Source organism: Terrapene carolina, unplaced genomic scaffold (genome assembly GCF_002925995.2).
Source record: "Terrapene carolina triunguis isolate 2854851 unplaced genomic scaffold, T_m_triunguis-2.0 Scaffold238, whole genome shotgun sequence".
Taxonomy (NCBI): domain Eukaryota; kingdom Metazoa; phylum Chordata; order Testudines; family Emydidae; genus Terrapene; species Terrapene triunguis.
The window spans coordinates 2,895,100-2,922,400 of record NW_020664589.1 but is presented as its reverse complement, the minus strand read 5'-3'; the positions used below and the strand labels follow the sequence as shown (position 1 = coordinate 2,922,400).

The 27,301-nt window shown below is 47.4% G+C and overlaps 1 protein-coding gene across 2 annotated transcripts in view; it reads right to left on the bottom strand.

Annotated features, from left to right (window-relative positions):
* Positions 1-27,301, bottom strand: part of PAPPA (pappalysin 1) — a 227,778-nt gene that overhangs the window by 21,012 nt on the left and 179,465 nt on the right. For both annotated transcript variants that reach the window (XM_024197842.2, XM_024197843.2), the window contains exons 16-20: positions 24,832-25,042; positions 23,276-23,447; positions 17,382-17,529; positions 12,903-13,009; positions 4,829-4,900 (exon numbers count right to left, since the gene is read on the bottom strand). In XM_024197842.2, the coding sequence (XP_024053610.1) occupies positions 4,829-4,900; positions 12,903-13,009; positions 17,382-17,529; positions 23,276-23,447; positions 24,832-25,042 (710 nt within the window). The remainder of the gene's footprint in view (positions 1-4,828; positions 4,901-12,902; positions 13,010-17,381; positions 17,530-23,275; positions 23,448-24,831; positions 25,043-27,301) is intronic.

Genomic DNA, 27,301 nt, shown 5'->3' with positions numbered 1-27,301 from the left:
GGAATGAGGTCGTACCCCTTGATAAGGCATAGCGTAGGCTACTTCGTATGTGGTCATGATACAGGAAGTTATCCACTTGGAGACCGTCTCTGAAGAGACTGCTCGACCCTTCGTTCGGTTTGCACATGAAACAAATAGACGCGGTGAGGAACAGAAAGGTTTTGTTCTGTCCAGATAAAACACTAGACATCACCTGACATCCAAAGTGTGGAGACGCTTCTCCTCTAGGGTTGAATGTGGCCTAGGGAAGAACACTGGTATATATATAACTTGGTTCAAATGAAACTGGGAAACCACCGTAGATAAAAACGTATGGTGCGGCCACAGGGTCACTTTGTCTTTGGAAGATTGCATGTAAGGAGGCTCTGCCATTAAAACTTGCACGCTCTCTTTGCAGATGTTGTCGCCACGAGTAAGGCAGTTTTCTGACATGGAAGGGAGAAAGAAGAAGTTGCCAATGGTTTGGATGGAAGCAGCTAAAACAGTATTAAGGTCCCACAAAGGAACCGGCTCTTTAACTGGTGGATGGAGGCGAGCAACTGCTTTCAAGAAACTCGCTGCCATGGGGTTTGAAAGCCCCACTTCCCATGGATAGATGGATGAAATGCCGAAATCACTGCCAGGTGTACTCTCAATGAACTAAGCGCAAGGCCAGAAGACTGAAGGTGTAACAGGTACTCCAATACGTCCTGGATACTAGCCCACATTGGTTGAACTCCCCAGGCTAATGACCATACTGAGAACCACTTCCACTTGGCCGAATAGGACACTCTGATGCAGGGCTTCCTACTGTTAAGCATGACCTGCTGGACAGCCTCTGAACATCGCTCTTCCTCCTCATCTAACCAGGCACCATCCATGTTGTGAGATGCAGGAAGCTGAGTGCTGGGTGCAAAACTTGGCCATGATTATGAGTCAGAAGGTCAGGGTGAAGAGGAAGGGATATGGGAGGGTGGGCCGATAACGCAAGGAGGTTGGAGAACCAACAGTGTCTCAGCCACACAGAAACAATGAAAATGAGCCTGGCATGGTCCAAATTTAGCTTGAGAATAACCTGTGGGATGATTGGAATTGGAGGAAAGGCATACAGCAGTGCCAATTCTCAGCTCAAGTGAAAAGCTTCGGTCATGGAGCCTGGACTGAGATCCCTTTGGGAATAAAACAGCTGGAATTTCTTGTTTTCTTTCAACTGTTGGGATGCCCCAGTCTGCAAAGATGGACTGCAGGATGCTGGGCTTCAGAGACCACTTGTGATTCAGGAAGAAATCCCTGCTGAGGTGATCCACCAAGTGATGGTGGATCCCAGACAAGTGACTGGCCATGGGGTAATGTTTTCAATAATGCAAAAATGCCAAAACCGCAGTGCCTCCTCACAAAGCATGTTGGAGTGCCCTCTCCTTTGCCAGTCCACACATCGCAGTGGTACTGTCGGGGAGTATGAGAACTGCTGAGCCCCTGATGTGATCTTGAAAGGGCTGACAAGCATTGTAGATGGCATGAAGCTCCAGGACAGTGACATGTAGAGAAGCTTCCTGTTCTGACAACAGGCCTTGAAACGTCAGTGACTCCAGATGCACTCCCCAACCTATTAAGGAGGCATTGATTCTGGTCGTGGAGACCAAGCAAAGGGAACACCTTGGCACATGTTGTCCTGAATTGTCCACTACCACAAGGAATCTACGATTGGCAGAGGAAGATGGACCAATCTGTCCAAGGGACGATGGTGCAGATGGTAGACCAACTTCAACCACATTTGAAGCGGACAAAGGCTGCAGCCTGCCTGGCATATTAGACTACTTGTGTGCATGCAGTCGTATGGCCTAGCACCCTCCGGCATACTTGGACTGTGGCTGACGGTTGGGACTGCAGCTGCAGACATGGCAAATCGCATGGAATTCTTTGTCAGCAGCTACGGTCTCAAATTTATAGAGTCTACCAGGGCCCCAACGAATCTGATTCTTTAAGTTGGAACAACTGTTGACTTCCTGCTGGTTAGGATGAGACCCAGACAATTGAGTAGGTGTAGTGTGAACTGCACATGACAAAGGGCGTCCTCTCTGGACTCACCCCTTAGTAAACAATTGCCCAGCTAGGGGCAGATACAAATTCCCCTCTTCCTGAGGTACCTGTCACCATGATTGTTTATTTGGTAAAGACTTTCGGGGTGGAAGACAGGCTGCAGGGCAGCACGGTGTACTGGTCGTGCGGGTCTGCCATGACAAACCGGAGAAAGCTGCTGTGTCTCAGGAGAACTGCTACGTGAAAAGAAACATCCTGAGAGTCCAGGGCAACGAACCAGCCATTGTGATTTAAGGCGTGGAGGATCGTTGCCAGGGCGATCATATGGAATCTCATGTATCTGATGTATTTATTGTGGTCACGGAGGTCAAGGATAGGTCTCATCCCTCCCTTGGACTTGGGAACCAGGAAATAGAAGGAGTACAATCCCCAGGGACAGTAGAGACTGAAACTGCTCGAGGAGCAGTGTCTCCTGAGAGGGATGCTTGAAGAGGGACAGGGTAGTGGGTGGGGCAGAGGGATGGAAAGGAACTGTATGGCATAACCCAATCTGATGGTGTTTAGGCCTCCGTTGTCTGTTGTAATCGAGTCCCAAACACGGTAAAAATGGGCCAGCTGTCCCCAAACAAGGGTGATGGGGAAGGAGAGGTTACCACTGGATTGCTGCCTTGGCCACATGAGTCAAAACAAGCACTTGCTAGACACCAGGCAGTGGGAGGTGGCTGGCTAACCCCAGAACCAGAGGACCTCCTCCTTTGGATCTGTGGCGCTTTCTGGAGTATTCCCATTGTCGCACAGGAAGGGAGGACTGTCCAAAAAATGCTGTGAGTGGTATTGTTTATGTGGCGTCTCCTCACAGCCTCCCACAAAGGAACCGTTCTTGTACCACAGCATCCGGACAGAAGAGCCCCATAGGATGGGGGCGAATGACCTTGACCAGGATCTTGAAGAATCCCAGAGTTTCTATGGTGACAATGGGGAAGCCAGCCCCGATGGGGGAAAACAACTGCTCAGTTTAGTTTGAAGTCCAATAAGGAGGCAGCATCAGTGCCGAAGAGGAGTGGGGCATTGGCACCAGTGGCACCAAATGAGAGATATTCCCAACCAGTACCGGGGGAGGCATTGGCACTGAGGCTGGTACCGAACGTGATGATGGGATTTGCTTCCAAGACAGTGATGGTGCTGAAGGATGCCCCAGCACTGAGGAGGTCTTTGGTGCCGGGCCTGGCCTTGATTTCATAGACTGCAGCCCAGGAGGTGCAAGCTATGGTGCCGATGTCCCCATCGGCTCCATGACATGGCCAGAAGGTGCCAAGGGCCCAACAGAGGAGGAGCCAGTAGACGCCATAGCAATGGAGAATTCCTGAATCATGAAGAGTCTGGAATTGAGAGACCAAGTAGGTCTGATGCTCCCTGGTATGCTATTGGCGTGGTGCCGACGTTGTCAGTACTCGACTCAATGGATGCCCATGACCACAACCAGAGTTGACAGGATAGGCCTTCACTGTCCTCGGTGCTGGGCTAGGGAGCGGCTGGACAGACCTGCTCCATCCCACATGCCAGTGCTGGTCAGCACTCCTCTTAGGAGAGTCTCCCTGAGCCCTGGAATGGTCCTGATAATCATTAATTGCTAATGGCACATGCGACTAAAAAGCCAGAACCAAGCCTTAAACTGCCTTGATTTGCTCAAAAATGGGCCGAGAGTCAATGGGGAGGTTTGTTAACCTTTCAGTATATCCGGGCAGAGGGCTGAGTGTGTGATGAAATCAGGAGAGTTTAATATGTTTTTTAGGTTTCATTGGAAACGCTTTCCATGACTCTAGACCTGACTAGATGCTTATTCAGATACAATGGGTAGGAGATGCTAAGAATGCCTTGATTTGAACTGTTTGCTGGGTGGGGAAGGGCCTTGATGCATAAGTCCTTCATAAGCAGGATGAGTTCAGTGCCCAGAAAACCTGTCTGGCAGGGTTCATCAACACAGTTTCCTTTAGGAGGCAAAACTTTGGCTTGGAGGGGCCACTTGGTGGGTTTTGACTATCAGCAGCCATTTTTCCTGTTGTATTCAGTGCCAGGGTGAGGTTGACGTGTGTCCGGTTTTTGAACTCAGAAAATAATTCAGGCTGGGAATTCCAATGAAGCCTAAAGGTGTTAGCTCCCCAATTCCTATTGTATTTCAATGACAGTTGGGTGCCTAACTCCATAAGCCCCTTTGAAACATCCCAATCTCAGTATTTTAAAAGTCCCCATCTCCAGTCCTCCTTCCTCCCACCATTTCCCAGTCACTCCTGCTCCAGATCCACATCTGGGTCGTTCTTGTTCCCTTTCTCTTTCCTAATGTTTATCTCTTCTCCAAGGTTCAGGGGAGAAGGGGTGCCCTGGACTTTCAGAGAGTTCAATTTCTAGTCAGACAGAGCAACCTTAAACCCCTTCAAAATCAAGGCAAACAATTGGAGGCTTTTGTGACTGTCCAGTGATGACTCGCCAAATCCTGAGAACGCCCAAGTGAAGGGAATCAGGCCTGTTTAGTAGCCAAGAGTTGTCCACCTTAGTTACACACTGTAAGGCTCGTCCAATCATCAGCTGTCATTGAGCACTGCTCTGCACGAGAAAAATGACCTTTTCTTGCCAATAGGTGTCAGAACTGGTACAGCTGAAGACCATTTAACTGCAAGTAAAGACAAGGCCAAACCGGATTTGGCCATTCCTCAGAAGCAGAGATTTAAAACCGATTCATCTGCACCCATTGTTACCACCCACCCTAGGAAACCAAACTGGATGGGCTTAGTTAATTAACTCTAAAGCTCACGTCGCAGGCTTTGATGCAGTGAATCAGCGCTGGGTGCGGATACCACTTGAGTCCTGCTGTGCAGACAACGCTCTGGAGAAGGAGAGAAAAAGAAAGGGGCTAAGACAAAGAAATCACTGTGCACAGAGCAAATGTGCTTGCATATATGCCCCGCACCCCACCAAACTCTCCCGAGTAGTTCCGTTCCTAACACCTCTTGTATTTTCAGGATCTGGCAGTCCTCCAAGTATTTACAAGATGTGTTGGACTTGACACTTGCAACAACAGAATGTTTGGGATTAAAATAATATTTACGGTTCTCCTGAAATGTCATGTTCAATATTTCACTCATGGTGGGGAGATGTGGCAGGGAAAGGGAAAGGCAGCATCAGGCTTTAGCTCTGGGAAGTGTTGGGGAGACATTTCGGAATGGCTTTAGGGGGCTTCTTTGCCGCCGCCTAGGGTGACCAGACAGCAAATGTGAAAAATGGGGACAGGGGTTGGGGGGTAATGGGAGCCTATATAAGAAAAAGACCCAAAAATCTGGACTGTCCCTATAAAATTGGGACAGGACATCTGGTCACCCTACTGCCACCAGGCACCACTTTTTATGGCTGCCTATCCTCCCCATGCTGCATGAGGAGATTGCTGGGGCGAGTGCTGGGGATGGAAAAAAGCTCTTATGGAAAAAAGTCTTTTAGAATTGAATAGAAAATGGAAATCTTTCTATAAGTTTTTTGCACCCTCATATAGATTTTAAATAGCACTGTATCCCCACAAGACCACTCAAAATAACCCATAAAAAATACTATATCCGCTATTACATTTAGAGTCATTTCAGTAGAACCCTATTGATTTCAGCTTCATCAAATATTACATGATTTTTCCATAAGGCAAAGCTGGGAAGGACGAGTCATGGGCAAAACACAGATACTTCAAAAAAGTCTTCAAACCCGATAGGTCTGCAGAAGGGAGTGGGAGAGCTCATGAGAGCAGGTCTATTTCTAGTGACACTCTCACTTCGAGTCCCCAGTCGTCACAGAGGCATTGCCTTCATTAGGAAAAAAGGTACATTTTTACCTCATGTTAACGAACACATGGTAAGTAACATGGGGTACAATCCCAGTGAAAACATGAGGCCTTCCCCATAGTCTTTACCTTGACCTGCTAATTTGTGTAAAACTACAATCTGCCTTGTCTTCACATGGGTTTTACCTCATGTTAGTTACCACGTCTCAGCTACCATGAGGTAAGAACACACTTTTTTTCCCTAGTGGAGGCACACGCAGCATGGTAATGGTACCCACAAACATGGAAGCTAAAGGAAAAAGAAGATTAAGCCAAACTCTTTCAAATATCAAGAAATGGTGGAGGGTTTGGATAGTCTTTAGGTGGAGAGAAGAGGCGGGAAAGTCCAGAGGAATCAAAGAGGATTATTATTTTATCTAAACCAATTCTTCCCTACCTAAGACCCTACCAGAAGCGAGCTTAGTAAGGAGTACTGTGTGGACTGCCTGACTACTATCTCTATGCTGCCTTCTGATCCTCACCCTCCCTGAACGTCCATTCATCACAACACTCATTTCAGAAGGTCCGTTTCCTTTACAGAGGAGGGAACAATCATATTAAGATAACAACGGTGACACAACGGCTGGTTTTGTGAGGCGTGCCAAGGGGCATTTGCCAAACAGTCGGAATTGTGGTAGAGGCTTAGGAAAGAAAGGAATTAACATTTAGAAGGGACTGTGGAATGAGCCATCCCTTCCCCTATTTATCTGAGGCCTAATTTAATCCGTCTGCAGGGGAACCTCAGCATGTTTGTACAGTTTCTGTCATTTGAGGCTTACCTGACGTGCGCTAGGAAAAAGGACTTTTATACTATCAGGACAGGGCTGTTTATCTTTCCGACACCCTCGGATTTTCCACTATTAGTCAGGCCTGGCCTGCCCCACCTGTCTCACAACAGGGCCCGTCTATGTGAGAGGGGAAGAGGCTGGGGAAGCTGGTGGGGGAGGAGGGAGAAACCAATGTTGTTTATCCCATCAGCGAGGGAGACCGCAAGGCGCAGGGGCCCCACAGCATCAAGTTTGCTCCCAATGAGCTCTTGACAGACATCTGGAAATTTCAAGGCCGCCACAAATGGTAAGACATTTTTTTCCTTTTATTTACTGCGCTTCAGGGCAAAAAAGAGAAAACCTTTTTAGGTTTCAAAACATATAAGACTGGGGATTCGGGAGAGGCAAGGACTGGCTCCAGGAGCTTTTGAACCCAGGGCTAAACTGAAGGAGAACTGAAGAAAAATACAGGCCTTTCCCTTCTCAATGCCCAGACCCATCCAAATAATGCGAGAAAAATAACTGCGTTTCCAAAGAACTTCCTCTGCTCCCTGGGGCACCAACATTACAACAAAAAACAAAAAAACATGTGCTGCCAATATACGTGACTGAGTATGTGAATTTGGAGCTGGAGAAAGGGACTGGCTTGACAGTCCTGGAAAGGGAAGGACTGTGTTTATCCACAGAAGAGGTCAAGCACTCGCAGCAGCAGGGCAAGCACCCAATCACCATGTCTTGTTGATATGCACCAGCCCTGACCGGGAGAATTCTCTCCACGGCCCCTTCAGTCCTCTGTCTCTTTGTTGAGACTGACGGTTAATACAGCCTGAGAAGTGCCCTAACAGCACCAAACCTATCCCACATGACCGCAGTGAGCAGTCACTTAATGGATCCAACTGCCTGGGCTGGATTCACACTAACTGCTTAGAGGTGATCGACTCCATATCCCATTACAAACAGTCCTAGCAAGAAGTCAACTGAAAGGACGAACTAAAACACTGGCAGTGATAGGACAGTGGATGGTTTCCAGAAAACACCTCTGGGAAAATGGAGATGGGCTGAAGTGGATGTCCAGTGTGGACAAACTCCACCTCCAGGCTCCACCCCAGCAAAGGCTGATGTCCAACTACAGTTGCTCAAACTTTGCAAAACTGAGGTTCATATGAACCATTTGCCAGGAGCATCTAATTGCATAAAACCATAGATACTACTTAAAATCCCAAATCAATGCACGTTGCCATAACATTTGTTTACTGTGCTTTAGTGGGGGAACAACAACTCTAGTAAAGACTGAGCATAAGCCACCACTCAAGTGGACAGACAAGACTGGGGTGCTTCAGGGAGGTGGCGTTTAAATAAAGGGGGAGGAAACTTGTTCTCAGTAAGTTTGGAGGCAATTTTGGAGAAGCCTCTTCTTCAGAAAGGCTGTTGCCAAGTAAGGTTGGTTCTCTGTAGAGGATCTATTGGTTATTTTCGCTGAGCTCACCAGTAGAGCCAGGAGAAAAATGGATTTGTCAGTTCACTGGCAATTCTGAAAAACTTTTAAAAAATCATTTTGGTTCAATTTGATGGGGTTTTTTTTTTTAAATTTTGATGAAACGACAATCCAGAAAAAAATCATTCAGATTGAACAAAACATTTCATTCAGCCATACTGACATGTTTCAACCATTCTAAAACATTTTACATTAAAAAAATAAGATTCAAGGAAATTTATGAACAAAAAGAAATTTTGAACGGAAAAGTCAAAACCTTTTGATTTGGGGGGAATTGTTTTTCCCCCTGTTGTTTTTTGACCAAAACAATTCAGCGAAAACAACATGAATTTGTGAAACGTGTATGTGTCTCCGAATCTGCATTTTTCACCCCGGAAAAAAGGAGTGTGAAAAATTTCTCCCAGCTCTACTTATCTGCATTAAACCACATCAGCTGTTCGGCTTTGTCTTCTCCCTGTAGCTATATACACAAGGTGATATCCACCCCCTAGCCAATTGGCTAGCAAAATGCCTATGCCCCATGTAAGCCCCAACTGTTAAATGGTGGATAGGTTTTGTGCTGGCCCTTAGCCTAGGGGGCAATTTCACCTATAGGGAGGGAATGCAGCCACTGGCCACATTGCCATATTGTAGAACCCTGTAGGATGCCTTTGGGCTAATTAGCCCCGTATTAAACCCACCCACACCACACTTTTCCCTTCTCCACGCTGGTGAGGGAATGGCCAAGAGAGCAGGGTCTGGGGCAAGGCAAGCAGGGGACTGCACCCCGATCTTGAACAAGGGGTTTTGTGTGTGTGTGTGTGTGTGTGTGAAGGGCATTTTCACCTCCCACAACCCTCCTCAGACATGCACAGTTCAAACTCACTCAGAAACCAGCTGGTGCTGTAGAACATACAAAATTGCTACTTGCCCAAAGCACAGTCCACCTGTGATCTGCATTGGTTCCAGGTCATTTCCAGATGCTATTTAAGGTGGTGGGTTTAATAACTGGGAGCTTTATGTGGGCTCAGTCCTGGTGACTTCAGAGACCAGCTCTCTCCCAGTGTGATACCTTGGCAGATGAGACCATTGGAGCTGCTCCCACTAACCCCTGGCACTGCTAATATGCAGGAGGCTGGGAGCAGAACCCTCTCAGAGAAAGACCCTCAGCTATGGACTTGGCTTTTCTTGCTGGTTTGCCAAAGCCTGAATTCCCAGTGCAAGGCTAGCTTGTTCTCCTCAAGGCTTTTCCTTGTGGGTGAGGCAGGGGCGGGAGGGAGAGTTCTGTCTGTATGGAAATAGGGGTGGTTTTGATTTGCCGCCATTGGTCCTAACAGTGGTGGCTCTAATGAATACACAGGCACTCGCAGCACTGCCTGGGCCACCTGAAGTAAATAAACACAGTTACCGAGCAGAGGAGGAATGGGAGATCCACCCCTGGAGCCTGGCTTGCAGATGTGACCCAACGGTATTTACGGGGTGAGGACAAGACCAAGGCAAATTTACAAGGCTGCCTGGCAAGGCATGAATCTGAGGGCTGCTGAGCTGCAAAAGCAGATAAAAGAGGGGGTCATCAGGGAGGCATGTCAATGGAATGGCTTGGGGCTCATGCCAGTGCCCGGGAATGAGCTTAGGTTACAGTCATTATCGTAATACAAAGGTACATAGGTTATGAGCGCGTTGGGCAATTCCATTCTCCCTATGGCCCATGAAGGAAGGGGACGTACCGGGGGATTCATAGATTCAGCTTCCAAGACCAGGTGGATCACCATGACCATCGAGCCCAGCCCCTTGCATGCACAAGCCACAGAACTTCTCCCAGAAGCTGGAGTAAAGCACATCTTTCAGAAATATATTAAATCTTGTTTTAGGGTGTGTCTGCACTGCACACAAAGGCTGGCTCTCTGGGATCTGAGCTTGTGGACTTGGGGTTTCCAAGCCCATGCTTGAGCGTCCATGTAACCTTGGCTTACAATTGCTAGACCCGGATCTCACAGCTGTGCTACCATGTCCATACCGCACTATGCAGACCTTCAGACTCCAGTCTGCAGCTTGCTCTGCGTCCACACTGCAAAATGACAGGGCTGGACCCAAGTCACAGCAGGGCTCGGGCTCTGACCCACCCTCACAGCAAGGTCCTAGGACCCGGGTCTTGAGTGCCTGCTGACCTTAGTTAGACGATTTGTGGGTAGACGGAAAAGGTGCTTTGGTCAAACCTAAGTCAGAGCCTGGGCTTAGTTTAAGGATCTGCCTGCACTGCAAAGACCCCAAGGGATGACCTGGCCACAACCTCCCTAGGTAAACCATTCCAGTGTTTCACAGCAGGTGGGGTTTGGAGAGGGAAGTGAATGTGTCATTTTCTTTTCTTTTCTTTTTTTTTTTTCCTCTTCAAATTTTGGAACTGATCTGAAATGATCAAACTCTGAGCACAGACTGGCCTCAGGGCCGAACACTAACACTGCTCGCTTGCAAAAGTTACCCCTTTCTTAGCTGCAGGCCTTCCAGAATTATGCAGAGACTGACACCGAGTGATGAGATGGAAAGATGTTTTCTAAGAGCAATCCCCTAGTTGATCCAACCAGAACCTGCTCTAGGGAGATGCTCCATCTTCTCCATTTCCAAAGAGGTCTGTTTGTTGAAGCTTCGGAGTGGATTAATTTTCACTTGGTACTCACAATATCCTACCCACCTTTTAACATAGTTTTAGAAACTCCACCCTTTAATCTGCTATTTACAAACCAATCCTTTTTGGTGTGTGTGGGGGGGTCAAACTCCTAACCAGTCGCAATCTAAAGATCTTCGCTGTAGGGGCAAAATGAACCCAGATTTTCCACTGTGCTCCTGGAAACCATCAATCCCCCCCTAAATCTCACTCCCCTGTTCTCTCCCTTTACTACCATTTCCCCCCCTGCTGCCTAATGAGCCCTCCAGAGACCCTCAAGCATCCACACTGCATTGTAAACCTGGGCTTACAATTGCCCATTACAGCTCCCTCCGAGTCCCGGCATCAATAAATGAGGGCAGCGCAGCAGAGATTGGGAGGGAAGCTGTGGTTTTATTTCACCGTGAATTACAAAACCTCTTTGAACTCCAGAGCTCAGGACAGAGCCAGTGAGAAATAGCCTCTAATACAGAGATAGGTTTTTACAGATTTGCATTTCACACCAGCAACTTGGCAAAGCCTAGGCCGGGGCAGTAGTAATCAGAGAGTATGGAGTGAAGGAGGAGATCAGAGGGACAGCCTGTGATTGTGACAGCCTGCAGTCAGCTCCCAGGAGTGTTTCTATTGTTCTGTCTGCCTGTTTGTGTGCAGCACACAAGCACAGCCCGGCCAGAATTTTCAGAAGGGCTCAGCACCCACACTCAGGGCCACATTTTCAAAGGCACATGTAGGCACCTAAAAAGACGAGTTGTCAAATATGCTCAGCATGCTGGTTGTCTGGTGGGTGCTTAGCCCTTTTGAAAATCTGGCCCTGGATATGTAAAATGCAGGGCCAGATATCCCACAGAGCTCAGGGCAAGACTTTGAAGTACTCAGCACCCACTACTGGGGAGACATTTTAAAAAAATGGTTTCCAATTTAGGCATGAAAAAGGGGCCAGATTTTCAAAAATGCTCTGCATCCACCCTGAACCCGAGGTGCTAAGTGCTTTTGAAAATCTGGCACACAGGGTGCATTTCTATGTTTCTATGCCTGCGCTAACCTGTATAAGTGAGTGTGCGTATATAAGTGCCTATTTACGTGGGTTTCTATGCAGGAGCTTATATTTACGTATGTATGCATAGCATGAGTGTGGTTTTTGATGAATGTGTGTACTTGTTTGTCTAACCTACACATGTGCATATGTGTGTGTGTTTCCAATGGTGGTTGAATGTGTGTGTAAAGGTGCACTATTTGGGTAGGTGTGTTTATGGGTGACTGTAAATATGTATTTGTGTACATCTGTGAGTGTGTATTAGTGTGTGTGCATCTGCAGGTACATGCTTGTAAGTGTGCCAACCAATGTCCACCTGTGTGTGTTTTCATGGGTACATATAAGGGCGTGTGCATGATATGAGTGTTTGGCTTGTGTGTGGATCTGAGTGCGTGCCTTTGCAGAGTGCAGAAGGAGAGAGCGGTGACCTCTGAAATGGATGCTGTGCTGAGCAGACAGACATCTGTCACATGGGGATGTAGGAGAATCAGTTGCCTCAGCCAATTTGGGAAATTATATACGCACCATATCAGGTTCTTCTGCTGCCCGAACACAGACAGGTCCCCACCACCCAATGTGCACAGAAAACTGAAGAGTAGTAAGAATTTAAAACCTGCCCTGTGCAGTTTTTCTTGTTCCCCTTTGCTTTCTCCTACAGTAGGTACGTAAGAGCATTGTCTGCACTCCCCACGGTGCTGGTGCAAGGGTGAAAGTCCCATCAGATCAGAACTGTTAGGAGCTGCGTGGATCAGAGGGCAAGGACGTGGTCCCTTTAACTCAAGGTGGAATGCCTAGAGGATGTTGCACTGGGAAACCGCAGAGTTAAATGGGCCCTGCTAGAGCAAAGTAAAGGGGCCACGGGGTAAACAAGAATCAGGTTTGGAGTCCCCTATTGATGACAACCTTCTCCAAGGAGGGAAGATGTCTCGCCACACAGACGGGTATGAAATATTGCCGCTCCTCGGACAGTGCTATCCCCTACATCCCTAAATTCTGCTTTCTGGGTCAAGCTGCATGTTCACCTACGCTGGAGGAACATGAAAGTTGGCGAGCCTGGGGCGGGGTATTTAGTAACATCCACCACCACTGACCTTCACTCGTTGAGGGTTAATCCAGTGCTGGATGTCTTGTACGGTCTCATTCACACGCAGCAGGATGGGCTCATTGTGATCCAGACACGAGGTGGTGCATTCGGCTCCTTCATGGCACATGCAGAGGGGAACGAAGGAAGAAAGCAAACACCGTGTCACTCTCCTACCGTCATTTCAGTTATCTGAATAACCTCCATCTCCTTACTCTGCAGAACAACTACTACAGACCACCATAATGGAGCTTTTCACCTCCAAGCCCCTCGCAACCTCCTGGGATTTACCCTGGGAGAGGATTCTGACCACACCCCACAGTTTGTGACCCTAGGACCAGAGCAGGAGGGAGATACACATAAGGGCTTGTTTCTTATGGTGACCAATGGGTTACAGTATCGAAATATCCTGTGACTACTAATCCATGGATCGAATGGGGGATTTATTCACTTCCTGAAGCAATCACTCAGAGGCAGAGACACTGAAGGCAGTTCCATTTCAAGAGCTCTTTCTGCAGCCGTGAAGCGACTGAGCAGAGGCCAACAAACTCCTCTCACTTCTGACATGGACAAGAAGCCAATGGCCTGATTTCCCAAAATGAGAAGACCCTGAAATAATGGTGAGCATGTCTAACGATGTTGCAGGCTGGTTATCACCTAAGCCCCGATCTAAACAAGAAGTAAGAGGAGAGGTAATGATCAATTTGTTCACGTGTAAACTGGTATTTTCTTTGATTAACTGCCATGCCCTGCGGGAATCCTATCCTTGTTAAAACACACTGCGGTGCTCTGCAGTAGCGTGGTGACACGACCATAAGCCCTAGCGTGTTGGACTATTACCATTTCCCCCCTAGCAAATCACTGCTGAAAGGGGCAGCGGCTGCAGCCCTATCATTAGGAATCCTGCACTCCAATCAGCGTGAGGGGGAGTTAATCTGTGGAGTAGTTTGGATGGCTGGGCCTTTGGCTCAAAAGTCGCCACAGCCAGGAGGAGCAGATTAGGTGTTTGTGGGGAAAAGGCAAGGTGTTAGGATCACAGTGATCCTGGCTGGGTACAGTTTTTCCCCAGCCACCTCTGTCCTTTTTTCTTTTTCTCACGTGGAGGAGCCAGTTGGAACAAAGCAGGAGCCAGTTAGTTTCATTAGGGAGGGTGTGTTTCTGTTTTACGTCTCTAGTCTGAGCAGTAGTGACCCCACTGATTTTACTGGATATCTGCCAGGTTTGGCTAGGCCCAGGAGTGGAAGGAAAAGATCCTCTTTTGGGGGACATCCAGATGACTTCCAAAATACATGACTTGCTCCTGAGAAGTGCTGATGTGAGACACTCACAAAGTGTGTGTCAATTTCTCCAGCTAGTGGCTGGTCCACTAGACCAGGGGTTCTCAGCCTTTTCCTTTCTGAGGCCTCCCCTCCCCACCTGTGCCACAACAATTGTTTTTCTGCATATAAAAGCCAGGGCTGGTGTGAGGGGGTAGCAAGCAGGGCAGTTGCCTGGGGCCCCACACCCAGGGGGCACCACAAAGCTAAGTTGCTCAGGCTTTAGCTTCAGCCCCGGGCTGCAGTCTGGTGCAAAAGGACTTTGGCTTTCTGCCCTGGGTCCTTGGGAGTCTAACGCTGGCCATGCTTGGCGGACCCCCTGAAACCTGCTCGTGGCCCCCCAAGGGGCCCAGGACCCCTGGTTGAGAACCACTGCACTAGAGGATAACAGCTTTCAGATGCTACCCTAAGAGAGTTACCCCTTTAGCTGAAAAGGTCAAGGTCCCCGGTTCAATCTATGCTGCGGGGCAGTACACTGAGCTCCCTTGATTCCCACTGAAGCTTTTCTGAGGGTGTGGGGCATGCTCAGGATTGGGCCCCAGGGATCTGTCTTCTGGACAAGGCTAATATAAGCGACACTAACAAGCGTCCACTGGAACAGAGGTGAAAAGGGCCAGGAGTACACAAAGAAGGGCTGAAAAGCCTCCTTGCCTCCAGCACAGAGAGATGTTCCCTGGGAACAGGGAATCAGTATTTCTTCTCTGAAAAAGTGACAACCCCTGGTAGGTAAGCAAAGGTCACCTCATCTCAAGGGTAAAATGCATTGTCAAATTAAGAGTCGCTGCTGCCTGCTCACAGCTCACTCCACTGTGCTATTTACACTCAAGGAAAGGAGCAGGTCTCAATTGTTTTGATATATGATCCGTAATTGGCACCATTAAAGAGCAGTGATCTCATCCAGGTTGTGTTCCTCTCCCCTGGGACGGGACTGAGGCAGGCTCCTGGTACCTTACAATGGTTACGATATAATGAGAGATCTGCACAACAGGGAACACTTTCTCCAAGTTCAAAGGGACAGCGGTGGGGGGAGGAGGTTTAGGGAAAGGGGCTGGGGGGTGGGGGGAGGAAGGGGCCCAGGGTTTCTCTCCAAGCTGCATCTAATACAGCTCACGTTCGAATGCTCCAGTATGGCGCTCGGACGGTGACCTTGGGAAAGGCACGTGCAAGCCAGTGTGCAGAATGGTAAATATAGCACGTCCCCCAGCAATCTGAATCTGACCTACAACGGAGCTCAGCACAGGCAGCGGTTCAAAGCCTAGCAGCCCGCGCTGAGTACTTAGGCACCACGGAAGGCAGAAGTAATATTGACCTTTCTGAGGGTTCCCAAAGAACGTATTGGTCTGTGGGTTTGTCATTCTTACGGGATGCTTAGGCGGGGGTTATAATCTTCATGGGAGGAGGGCTGTATTTCTCACTGACCTGGCCCACTACATGAATGCCTCCTCCTCCCTGCTGGCTTCCTGTCCTTCTGCATCAATGCTGCATCTCTGTCCCGCGTTCCCCTCTGCCCCTTTTGTGTGCCCCATGCTACATCCAATTCTCTCTCTCTCTGGCCTCATCTACACTAACGGGTGGTAGAAATGGGGGCAGGAGGTGGGGCACCAGTGTAAACAGAGAACGAATGGCTTTGCCACCGGGTCATGTAGACCTGCTCTGAGCAGGGTTCAGTGACACAGCCAGTCTGTGGTAGCCCTGGTACCCCTGTCGCTATGGGCAGAGCTGCATTAGCGCTAGTGCAATGGTGGGAGATTGCCCCAAAGCACTGGAGAAGAGACAGCCTTTGTCTCCTTCTGCCACTCTTGACTTTGTGCTGTTTTCACACGGCCCCTAGGACTGAGGCAGTCTCCTTCAGTATTATTATTTGTATTCTAGTAGCAACTAGGAACCCCAACTGAGATCAAAGCCCCATTGAGTGAGGCACTGACCACAATAAGAGAGAGATCCAGCCCTGAAGAGGTTCTCTTCTAAACAGACAAGACTGACAGAGGGTGGATGGGGAAACAGAGGCGCAGCAAGGGGAAGTGACTTGCCCAAGGTCACACAGTAAGTCAGTGGCAGAGCTGGGGATAGAACCTAGCCCTCCTGAGTCCCAGTCCAGTAACCGATGCACTAGACCTCTTCCAGCAAAGTGCACAACTTATTCCTCACTTATTCTGGTTAACCTGTCACCATTGCCCACACTCCTATTCTTTTTCCCCTATACCTTCTGATAAATTCTTTAAATAAAACACATGGAAGAGTATACATAAATAAAAAAGCTTGGTGCTAACATGGTAGGTTGGAATCATGCACACGCATGTGCACAAACACAGCACTCACATGATTTTTGCTGTTGAAACCCTCCACCTTTCCCATCCCTCCCCACTCCCTGCCATTGTCTGTTGTCAGGGCTCACAACATGGCTATGTTCTGTCTAAGGCAGATGATCAACTCCCCGGGGTAAGGATCTTTTCTTCCCCCATATCTGTAAAGTGATATAGGTTTCTATGAGTCATAATAACTGATCATATGAGAGAGTGCGTGCTGGTAAGTGTTTTTGTGTGCCTTCAGATATATGAGCCTGTGGATTTGTGTGTTTGACAAAGAATGTGGTTGGATGGGTGAATTTATATTTGCAGGGGAGTATTTATGCACGGCGGGAGTGCACTTGTGTCTTTGTGAATGTGCATGGGTGGGAGAGCATGTTTGTGTGTGTGCGTACGTACGTGTGTGTATTTCTGTGTTGGTGTGGGTGAGACTATATGGGTGAGAATATCTGTAAGTTTTGTATGTGCGTGTGAACACAGGTAGCTGAGTGGGAATATTTGCCTGTTTGTGTGTGTGTGGGGGGGGGGGATGGGGCATTCACTTAAGGCCAAGAGGAAATGTGTGTGTATTTCTTCACTTATTTAAAAAAAAATCATATTGGATTTGTCGCTCTTGTAGTTTGATCCCGGGAACTGCTCATTAAACTCAGCAGGACAAGGGACGTGGTGGAAGTGGAAATGCTGTGAGGGAGTAGGAAGGCAGCATATGTTACCTGGTGTGTGGTATCTGAAAGCTTGATGCAAAACCTCTAATTAGCTGCTTCCCACTAGGGCAAACTGGCCCCAAAAACACGATGACCCAAGGACTCCTGTCTCCTTCCTTTCCCCCCACCCCACCAGCTGCGGCCATGGCTTTAGCTCATATACCTATTCCATAGCCGTGCGCACAATGCAGCTTAAGGTTGCTGTTGAGCTGAGTGGGAAGAGAGCACTGGCCCTGCATCTCCTTGCAGAGGTGAAAGGAGCCGCTCCAGGTGCCATCCTTCCGGCAGTGAATCACGTTGTTACCACGTCCCTGGGAATGGGAAAAGCAAAATACAGTCAGAAAAGTCACAGAAAAAGAATCAGAATTGAATCAAGGGCTGATGTTCTCTGGGAGCGGGGAAGGCCTAGGGGTTGGGCTTTTAGCTTAGCAAGAAAGGGAATCAGCCTTCTTCAAAAGGACAAAGAAAAGACAGACTGTATCCTGCCCAGACAGACAGATGCACACTAACATTTTCTATGTAATGTTATGGCCTGTAAAGGATGCTCCCAAAATGGACCCAAGCTAACTAGAATAAGGGAACGATCATCTAATGTTCCCTCTTTCTTGATTTTAAGGTGTTTGTGCGGAGGGCAGCAAACCTTTTTCTTCTTTCCCTTTTCTAGCTAGTTACATCATCCTCGTATGGACGAGAACAAAGAGTCCCCTATGCCCGTGTGAGCAGAAACAAAAGCTGGACATTTCTCTGTGAGGTTTAGCTGGGGTAATCTTTAGAGCTTGCCTGCTGTGACTGACAGCAAAGAAAGAGACTGCGATAGAGAAGCACAGAGATAGAGGTAGAGAAAGAAATCAACTTGTGTGTGTGGATGCGTGTGAGGGTGGGGGATGGTGCGGGATATGACATTTGTCTTACAAAAAGAGACCCTGTGGAATATTGGAGAATGAATGAAAGTCCACGGGGAAATATCATGCCCTTTTAAAACAACAAAGAAGCGCACAAGGCTTCTTTCATCAGATCTATGCATGTGGCACCCAGGGAGTTCTGCATGAGCTGTTCTGCAGGATTTGCAAGCCTAGCTGTTACTGGGTAGACACGGGACATTCTGCACCAGGATATTTTGTGGGGCTGGGTTGTCGAGCGCCCAGCGGTGTTGTGCATTGGATATGTTATGGGACCTGGGCATCTCGCTCCCAATCCCTGGCATGCAAGGGGGGTTTAATGTAATCCATGTATTTGCAACTCAGTGGGGTGTACTGGACATTCTCTGTGAGCTATCTAGGGGGTGGGGGTCTATGTGCCTGATGTGAAGTATTTTCAGACAGAGCCGTCAGCAGGCGAGGGGGATATTCTCTGGGACCCGCATGCCTCACTCTGCAGGTGCCTGAGGCGTCCTGTGCAGGTTGCATAACAGGATCTGCACACTAAGTCCCCAGCACAGCCCTCGGTGTTTTGCTTGTGCTGCTCGTCACCTTTGTTTTGCTCTTGGTTCCAGGAGGAAATTTGTTTTTCTCTTTGACATTCTTATCCTTCCCTGCTGAGCTTGTTGACGAACACGATGTTCAGGGGTGATGCAACTGGTCTTCTCTGCAGGCTACTGGGTTGAATCGTTAGCCCGCTTATTTGTGTGCTGGATGAGGATGATATCATTTGCATTTTGACTGCCTGGCAGAGACCAGTACCTGTGACTCTCACTGGCCCAAGGGTAACCATGCAAACAGCATAAAAATCCAGACTAGTTGAAGAATGTTAGGTGAGGGACCGGAACCTCAATTCCCTGCTTTGTTTTGCTGCTCACTGGGTCAGACAGCCCAGAGCACCTACGTCCAGGGAACATTTTTCCCTGCAGCAAGAAGTTCTTGTGATATGGTGGGAAGAGAAGGGATTTGAGTGGAAGAAACTATTGCCCCAGACTCCTTTGTGAACGAATAATCCAAATTAGACGTGGAGAAGACCTATTGGACCATGTTGTCCATCCCCTCTAAGATTTGTACCTATAGCACATTATGGCATTGCCTATGGCTGCAGCCCAGCCTCTAAGCACTATAAGAAATTTCCTTTAAAATCCTTGCTTCTTTCTTTCCTGTGACATTGCAATTGCAAGCTGAATCTGATGCTGTGACAGTGAACTAAAGGTTTCATTCAGGCTACAAGGTTCTGTTTGCCTTCTCTGGGCATTAAGGTATTGTTAGAGGTAGCAAGAGAAGCATCTGGTACTGACCGCCGTCAAAGACAGGGTAGTAGGTTCAATCTAGTCCAGCAACTCCTACCTCATGTTTGTGGTGGTAACTTTTCTCAGGTTTGCAGAGCCAGCTTAGATCTGATTGTCATTTGGTGTGTGCACCGTAGCTAGAGAAGAAAGAGATTCGTTGTATTTGTGTGAGTATTTACGTGTACCTGCTTAAACAGTCACCGCACACCTGGTGGTCCGTCCATTACAGACTGAGCTATCATGAGCATAGAAGGCTTTGGACTAGATTCTCAAGTGAGTTACACCCGTTTGCTCAACTCGGGTAGGAAATTCCAGCAGAGAACTCTCCTGGTGGAGAACTCTGCTGAATGTAACTTTGCCTCTGCATCTCCCAACCCATAGCTGGCATAGGGGCCATGTTAGGGCAGGAAAGCTGTGCTGTGCTGATCCTCCACTGGCCTACGGTCCATTAAGGACCTTACATCGGTGGTGCAACTTAGTGTTGACCGACAGCAGCTCTAAGGGTACATCTACGCAGGGATAAAAAACCCGCAACTGGCTCGGATCAGCTGACTTGGGCTCGCTGGGCTCAGGCTCTGGCACTGAAAAATTGCTGTGTAGATGTTCAGGCTTGGGATGGACCCCGCGAAGGTGAACGGTCCCGAACGTCTATACAGGGATATTTAGCCCCGCAGCCCAAGCCTTGTGAGCCTGAGTCAGCTGACCCAGGCCAGCCACAGCAATACTGTGGGTCGTTATACCCTAAGTGTCACGAGGGCTGGCGTGTCAGAACGGCGTCACCAGCTCCCTGAGAGCCTACTCCTGCGAGAAGCAAATCTCTGGAGCAGGAGAAAATCTGGCAGAGGATAAAACTCCAGGTACCACATGCTTATCAGTGATAACTTAGCATAGTTTGTTATTGTAACACGTGTGTTGCACTTCCATTGTAATTTGCCAAATACACATGTGGTAGCAGTGTTTAATAGCGACTTTTAAAGGTGACCCGGATTTATGGCTATGCTTGGGTTACTGTTGCATTATATTTGTAAAGTACTCCAAGATTCCAGTACTCTAGAATGCTGGAATATGGAGGAAAGCCGATGAGCAAAAGCTTTTTGACTGCAGAAACTAACTGCCTGAGTGGAATACTGAGAGCTTCAGGACTACAGAAAATAAAAATGTAGCGATAAGAAAAACAGCTTGGGCTAGAAAAAACTCTATTACGGAAGATTCAATAAAGACAACTGTGATGGTCTGGAAACAAGTCAGGAATGGACCCAGAAAGGATACCATACATAGCGATACATACCAGAGTGCTAGGAACTAGAAACAGAGAAAGACCGAGGAGGCATTGGATAGACAGAGTGAAGAATGACAGAGAACAAAAAAGGTTTCCAGATGAAGAAAGCCGTGAAGCTCGTGCAAGACAAAGTGGTGGGCAGACTTCATTCAGCCCCATGGTCACTGGCAGAGCTGGCTGACGGGAATCAAAGAAGATGACGCCAAGTTCCCAGGACATCTGCTGCTGTAGTGATATCCTGTCCATCATTCCCTACCCTGCATAATCTCTTGTGAAAATCCCTGCTGTTTTTCTTGCTTGGATGAAGCATGCATTATCACCTTGTAGATCTGAGAAAATCTTAGTGGGTTTTATTCCTTAGATAATTAACACCTCTCGGGCAGGTCAGATGAGGTCAGGGGTCCTGTCTCTTTCTCTTCTTTTTTGTAATCTGTTTTCTGTTATATCTGGAAATATCTTTCCCTGGAGGACCTTTTCCCAAGCTGCTTCTTGCACATTTGTTTGAGATGTTTTCTGAACTGACCACCAGAATCTTACTTTAAAGTGCATACGCACATCCCAATGTGTTGCAAAGTGTCTCTCGTGTCGGCTAACTCTTACTCCATTGCCCATTACAGCTCACTGGCCTTGTAAAAATGCACAAACCTCGTAGCACCATTTATTCCTCAATATTACGCACAGCCCTTGTTTTACTGCATAGGCCTCATAAGTCCATACTTGTCCCGTGGCATCGCCACCTTGCCCCTGTTCCGCCCCATAGGTCTCTTAACTCTGCACAGGCCTCCTAACACCACACAGACCTTGTAACCTCCCGCATCCTTCATTACATTGCACATTTGTAACACACTACCCAACCCTCCTTTCTTAGCGCAGACCTCAGAGTGCCACACAAGCCTTGTAACGCCGGCCAGGCCTCCGCATCATTCTGGTTAATCTCACACCAAAGCATAGTGTCCCAGGATTCAGTCCCTCTCTACTCCTCACCATGACAGCAAGTCAACTCTGAGAGAGTAGGGGATGACAAGAAACACACTCTTACTTTCTTCCAGAACCGTCACAGTTTTAAGTACAGAAAACCTGACTGCTCCCTCTTCCAAGGCTGTGTGTTTTTATCACTTGGAGCAAACATCCGCGGTGTCCTTCAGACTATTGGCAGATGAAGTCCATTTTCAATAGACCCTTAGAAATTAAAATTATATTTAAAAGTATTTTGGCAGGGTATTCCCTGCTCTCCGAACTAAGTGCAATCGCAGGAACTTCCAGGTCCTCCACCTTCTCTTACCAAATGTATCAGGCAGCCGCACTTTTAGGAGAATTTAGTCATCTCACAAATTGAAATTATGCTCTGGTTCAGAAAACCAAACAACTCAAACTAGCTGTTGAACTTTATAAAGACTAGAGCCTCCTCTGCTGCAAACCAGCCTAGTTCCAATGAAGCCACACTGGTTTACATCAGCTGAGGATCTGGCCCTAACTGTTTAATGACATCTTATAGCCAGAGAGGCACTATAGCTCAGTGAAGCTTACATATTGCTTTAAATGTCGAGAGCCATATAAAAGTAAACTACTATATGCTATATATGCCTGGACTGCCCAAGAAAACGAAAACCCAAGAACCAAACTTATGACTTTAAAAACAGACAAAGCCACCCAAACAAAAGCCATGTAACAACCAAGACAAGTGCTAAACTTCACTGCTTGGTCGCTTTCTTTTTCTGTGTCCCATCTCCCTCCTGTATTAGTATGCTATTAGAGAAAGTCTCTCTAGATTACAAAACCTTTGAGGCATAGACTCTGCCCTCTTACCTGTCTGTAAAGCCCCCAGCACACACCATTAGCCCTCCACACATAAACAATTAATATTATTATCATCCTGATAAAATATTTCCCAACTAATAACACTACTGTTTCTCCTTCATCCCTACTCCCACATTTTCTCCTTCTTAGGCACTTGCTCTCCATTCATACAGACACCTTACAGAAGCATAGCCGGTCTTTCCATTGTGACCATGAGAAGCTTTTAATGAGCATGATGTTACTAAGGACACTGCACGGGTCACCTGTCAGAGCCCGGTGGTATTGATCGAGACAGTGCATTACAGGTAACAGAATATCACACTATGCAGCCCGGTGCATTCTCCAACATCCACGGAAGACTGCCCCTGAACCTGGGAGCGTGACTGCTCACATGACCACAGAGCACTACCACTATTATGTGCCCATGCTGCAGCTTTTTTTAAAATTTTTTTTCCATAAAAGCGACCTTCTTGCCTGTCTTATGGAAGCTCGGTGCAAGCAATCACTGAGATCTCATGCCAGAAACACAGTGGCCATTCTCTGTAAAGCTGAAGGGACTGGCCTGATCCAATGAAGATGGATTTATACGGCCACATCCTAAAAGGCCCAAAGTATCCTCAAATCCCACTGATGCCCATGGGAACTAAGTACATCCCAGGAGGTGTGCAGCCTCTCATAGATTTGGTTCCTGAGGCAGCCGGGCGGCACATACAAGATTTACCAGAAACTAGTTCCTGTTGGCTTAAGTTATTTGGACCCAAAAGGAACTAACTGATTGATTGTCGTCTTCCTCACACTTGATCCTGCATTCGCTGTTGAACTGGAAGCTGTTGGTGCACTGGTACAGCCCATGGAACTTCGAGGGTGGAGGGTCACAGGTGACGGGCACGCACGCTCCAGCTAGCCAGGTGCCATCTTGCATGCACTGGATCTTAAAGGCCCTCCTTCCATGTGGAAACAAACCAGAGTATTTAGTGAGTGGCTGAGTCAGCTACAGCTCTGAAGAACCTGAGCTCTGTTTAGCAAGCTGCAGGAAATGGCCGTGTTTGTGCTTTTCACGCTAGGGACCAAGTTGTGAATTTGCATCGTGTGGTCTTAGAGCGAAAATAATGATGAGATGCAAAACCAACATTCAGTCTGCTGGTCTAATCCCCTCTTCTGCCTTTGACACATCTCCCAAAATACTGCTTCCCCAGTTTGTGGTCTGCGGGTCATCTGAAATGGGTTGAACAGGGTCAGAAATATGCCTTCCCCACAGAGTTTCAAAGGGGACTCCCCAGGTTGCATATCAAAGATATATTTCTAAAGTAGGTCCTTAGCATAAACTTTTGGGGAACACAGGCTGGAATTGTCAAAGGATCCTGATTGAGTTAAGTGCCCATCTCCCATTGAAAAGTGGGTGCCTAATTCCCTTTGGTTCCTTTGAAAATTCCAGGTGTGCTATCCCCTGTCCTTGGAAGAGCACTAATAGGGAGAACTTCCATTACTCTGTGTCAAGAAAAGATCTTCTTTCTCATGCCTATGGGATCTCATCTGCATCCTACCCTATCCTCATTCTGTACTCACAGGATCTCTAGTGGTACAGCTGGTCCAATTATTCATTGCAGATAAATTACCCACTGAAGTTAATTATCTTTTCTGTTGGTAAACACACTTTGATATTTACCAATTTAGCCATTATTTTAACAGTTTGACAAATAGTTTATGTAAATTAATTTCAGCATATAGATTGTGAGTTAATTATTTTCTAGGACTATTCAGTATTTATTATTCATTATCAGTGGCGTGTTACTAGTCACCTAAGAATTGTTTCTGCTATCTCATTGGATGACAGAAGCTTTTTAAACAGGTGAAGAATGAATCATGAACACTGAATAATTAATACTCTTTCTGGCACATACATATTTTTGTTCGGATGTGAATATGGGTATTTGTATGAAGAACGACCATTCCCCAAACATTTGGATGAACAAAAGTACGTTCGGGAATAATGAATAAAAATGGCATGAATATGGTTGAACCAAACAGCTGTTTAAATCTGAGGAAATGGCTCCAAACACTGTTTTTACTGTATACAGCAATCTTTGTCTATGGGCTCTCATCTCTAATTCCATGCACCTGGGATATCCTCTATACCTCTTCTCCTTTCTGAAATCTTTGATAATGTTGTGTTGTCCACAACAACTGCTGGCGTATGTGGGTTGCCCCACAATATTCCCTGCTACTCACACAACCCACTAATACCCACAGATCTTCCTCTCCTGATTTTTGTTTTAACCCACGTCTCTCTGGAATACATTGGTTGGTTGGTGTTACTGTTTTACTTACTTCTTTGCTTTCCTGGAGGAGCCAGGAACATGGTAACCAGGTTTGCATTTGTACTTGCAAAAGGAGCCCACTTTGTGTTTATCTTCACGGCAACGGGCGGTCTGAAGATCTGCATTGGGAACTAGAGATGGAGCTCGACACATCAGCTCACAAAGGGCCTCGGGGAAGGACCATAGCCCATCTTCCATACATGTTAAGTTGCTGTTGTTTCCTGGAGAGGACAGTGGACAGGGTTAACAAAATCAGGCACGTCTATTTTGTTAGGGTATCGTAACCCATACAACAGATCAAAAGATTCCTTGATTTGCATGTCAAAGTAAGCTATGTATATTTTCTGCTTTTGTCTTCCGTGTATTCTACCTTCAAATAACTAAGAACTCCGCTGTCCACAGAGACAAGGTAGCCATTCTGTGCTCTTTTCAGGAAAGGCTGTGACACAAGAGACATACTGACTGTCTGCTCTTGCATGGATACTTTACTTTTGTTCTTTCCTGTTTTGTTGTTTCTCTTAATCTAAATAAAACAAAAAGGTCTTTTCTGTTTGAAAATATCCATGCGTGGAAAGTCTCCTTGCTTGTTTGCAAAACCATTCGTGAGCTACCCCAACACACACACACACACACACACACACACACACACACACACACACACACACACACACACACCATGGCACTAACATGGTGTTGCTGCCATCCTTTCACTCTGCTTGGGTGTGATACCCCTTCTCCCTACCTTGTGTCTGTCCTGTCTATTTAAGCTGGAGGTTTGGGGGACTAGGGACCATCTGTATTGCATTACAGTGCCTAACACAACGGGTTGGTCCTTTGGCACTACTACCTGAACATGATTATCATTATGTATTATAATAATAATTATTATGATTAATAACAACTAAAGTGTTGTTTTCCTTTGGAAGCTTGGTTGGCCAATATCTGAAAGGTAAAAGATATAGTAGGACACATTCATCCATTCATCCCTGGCATAGCTTGGCTGAGTTCACTGGAGTTACACCAGGATGAGTCAGGCTCAGCATGTTTTGTATTTCTTTGTCATTTCATGTTGTATGTAATAAAGGAACAAGCGTAGTCTAAAAAAAAAAAATCCCACAGCTGTGAGCCAATAACCATTCGAAGACCTAATAGTCAATTAACCCCCCAATCCGGTGCTGCAGAAACAGTGTGGGGAGCTTCACTCATGTTGACAAGTTCCAAACTGAGTCCCATAGGGTCTTTCTCATCTGGAAGGTTGAGAGCTGTGATATGAGATGTCAAAGCTGGGATTCACAGAGAGGAAAAATGGAGGAAACCCTAGAGCACAGCAAGGCATGCAGAGAAGCCCTCCTCCTTCATTAAACCATCGGTGGCATTTTTTCTTCCCTTCGTAATTGTGGCTGATTGCTGAGGTATTTTTGTGAAAGCCAAAGCTTTTTCCTATAGCACCAGCCCGCTTCTCTTGTCTGACTCATGCAGCAGTTCTGCAGTCCTGCACTGGTGAGACCATGCTTGCTACTGCAAAGTGCTGAACTGGTGACATTACCAAGAGCGGCTTCCATGACATCAGTGATGGAATTAGGTCTGAGTCATTCAACTTCCATCCTCCAGAAGCTCAGTGACAATGCCTATTAGTCACCATCTGTGACTGTGCAACACATGATTTCTTTATCGCAGTGGTCCTCAAACTGTGGGGCATGCCCCCCCCAAGAGGGCACAGAGGAAGGTTTGGGGGACATGAGGGGGGGCCCGGACCAGCCCCCACAGGGGGTGGGGAGAGAGCACCACGCAGCCCAGCTCTAGCTCCATCCACCCCTTCTTCTGCTCCCAGGCCAGCTCTGCCCTCATTTCCTCTCTGCCCCCGCCTCTAGCCCCAGTTCCTCCCCGATTCCCACTTCTGCCTTCAGACCAAGCTCCTCTGCAATGGGGAGGGGGGTGCAGACAGATTCCATTATTGATGCGGGGAGCGACAGGAAAAGTTTGGGCACCACTGTTTTCAGGAGCGCCGCCAGCTTTTCTGCCGCCCTAGGTGGCGGAAGGTCCCGTCCCGAAATGCCGCCCCCCACAGAGGCAGCGGAAGGTCCCGCCGCCGAAATACCGCAACGGTCGCCGCCCCCCAAATTGTAGTGCCCTAGGCGACCGCCTAGGTCGCCTAATGGGTTGCGCCGGCCTTGACTGTTTTACCGTATTGTTTTGATAGCTGCCCTCCAAAAGTACAATGATACTAGAGACCACAGCTGTGCAAACCAAGGGCCAGATCCTCAACTGGTGTCCATCCTCCACTGTGTTCACCAATTGAGGATCCGGTGACTTGTGACTTATTTTATTCTGCAGTGTTGTGTGACCATTTTCACCCTTTGTGGTGGACAAATTTGCAGCCCTTGAATTTGAATAAAATAGCGACTGTCACATTTAAAATTTAGCGCACTATTTCCTCCCCTAATTGTTTCCAATTAGATGCTACCTTCCTCTTGGAGAGG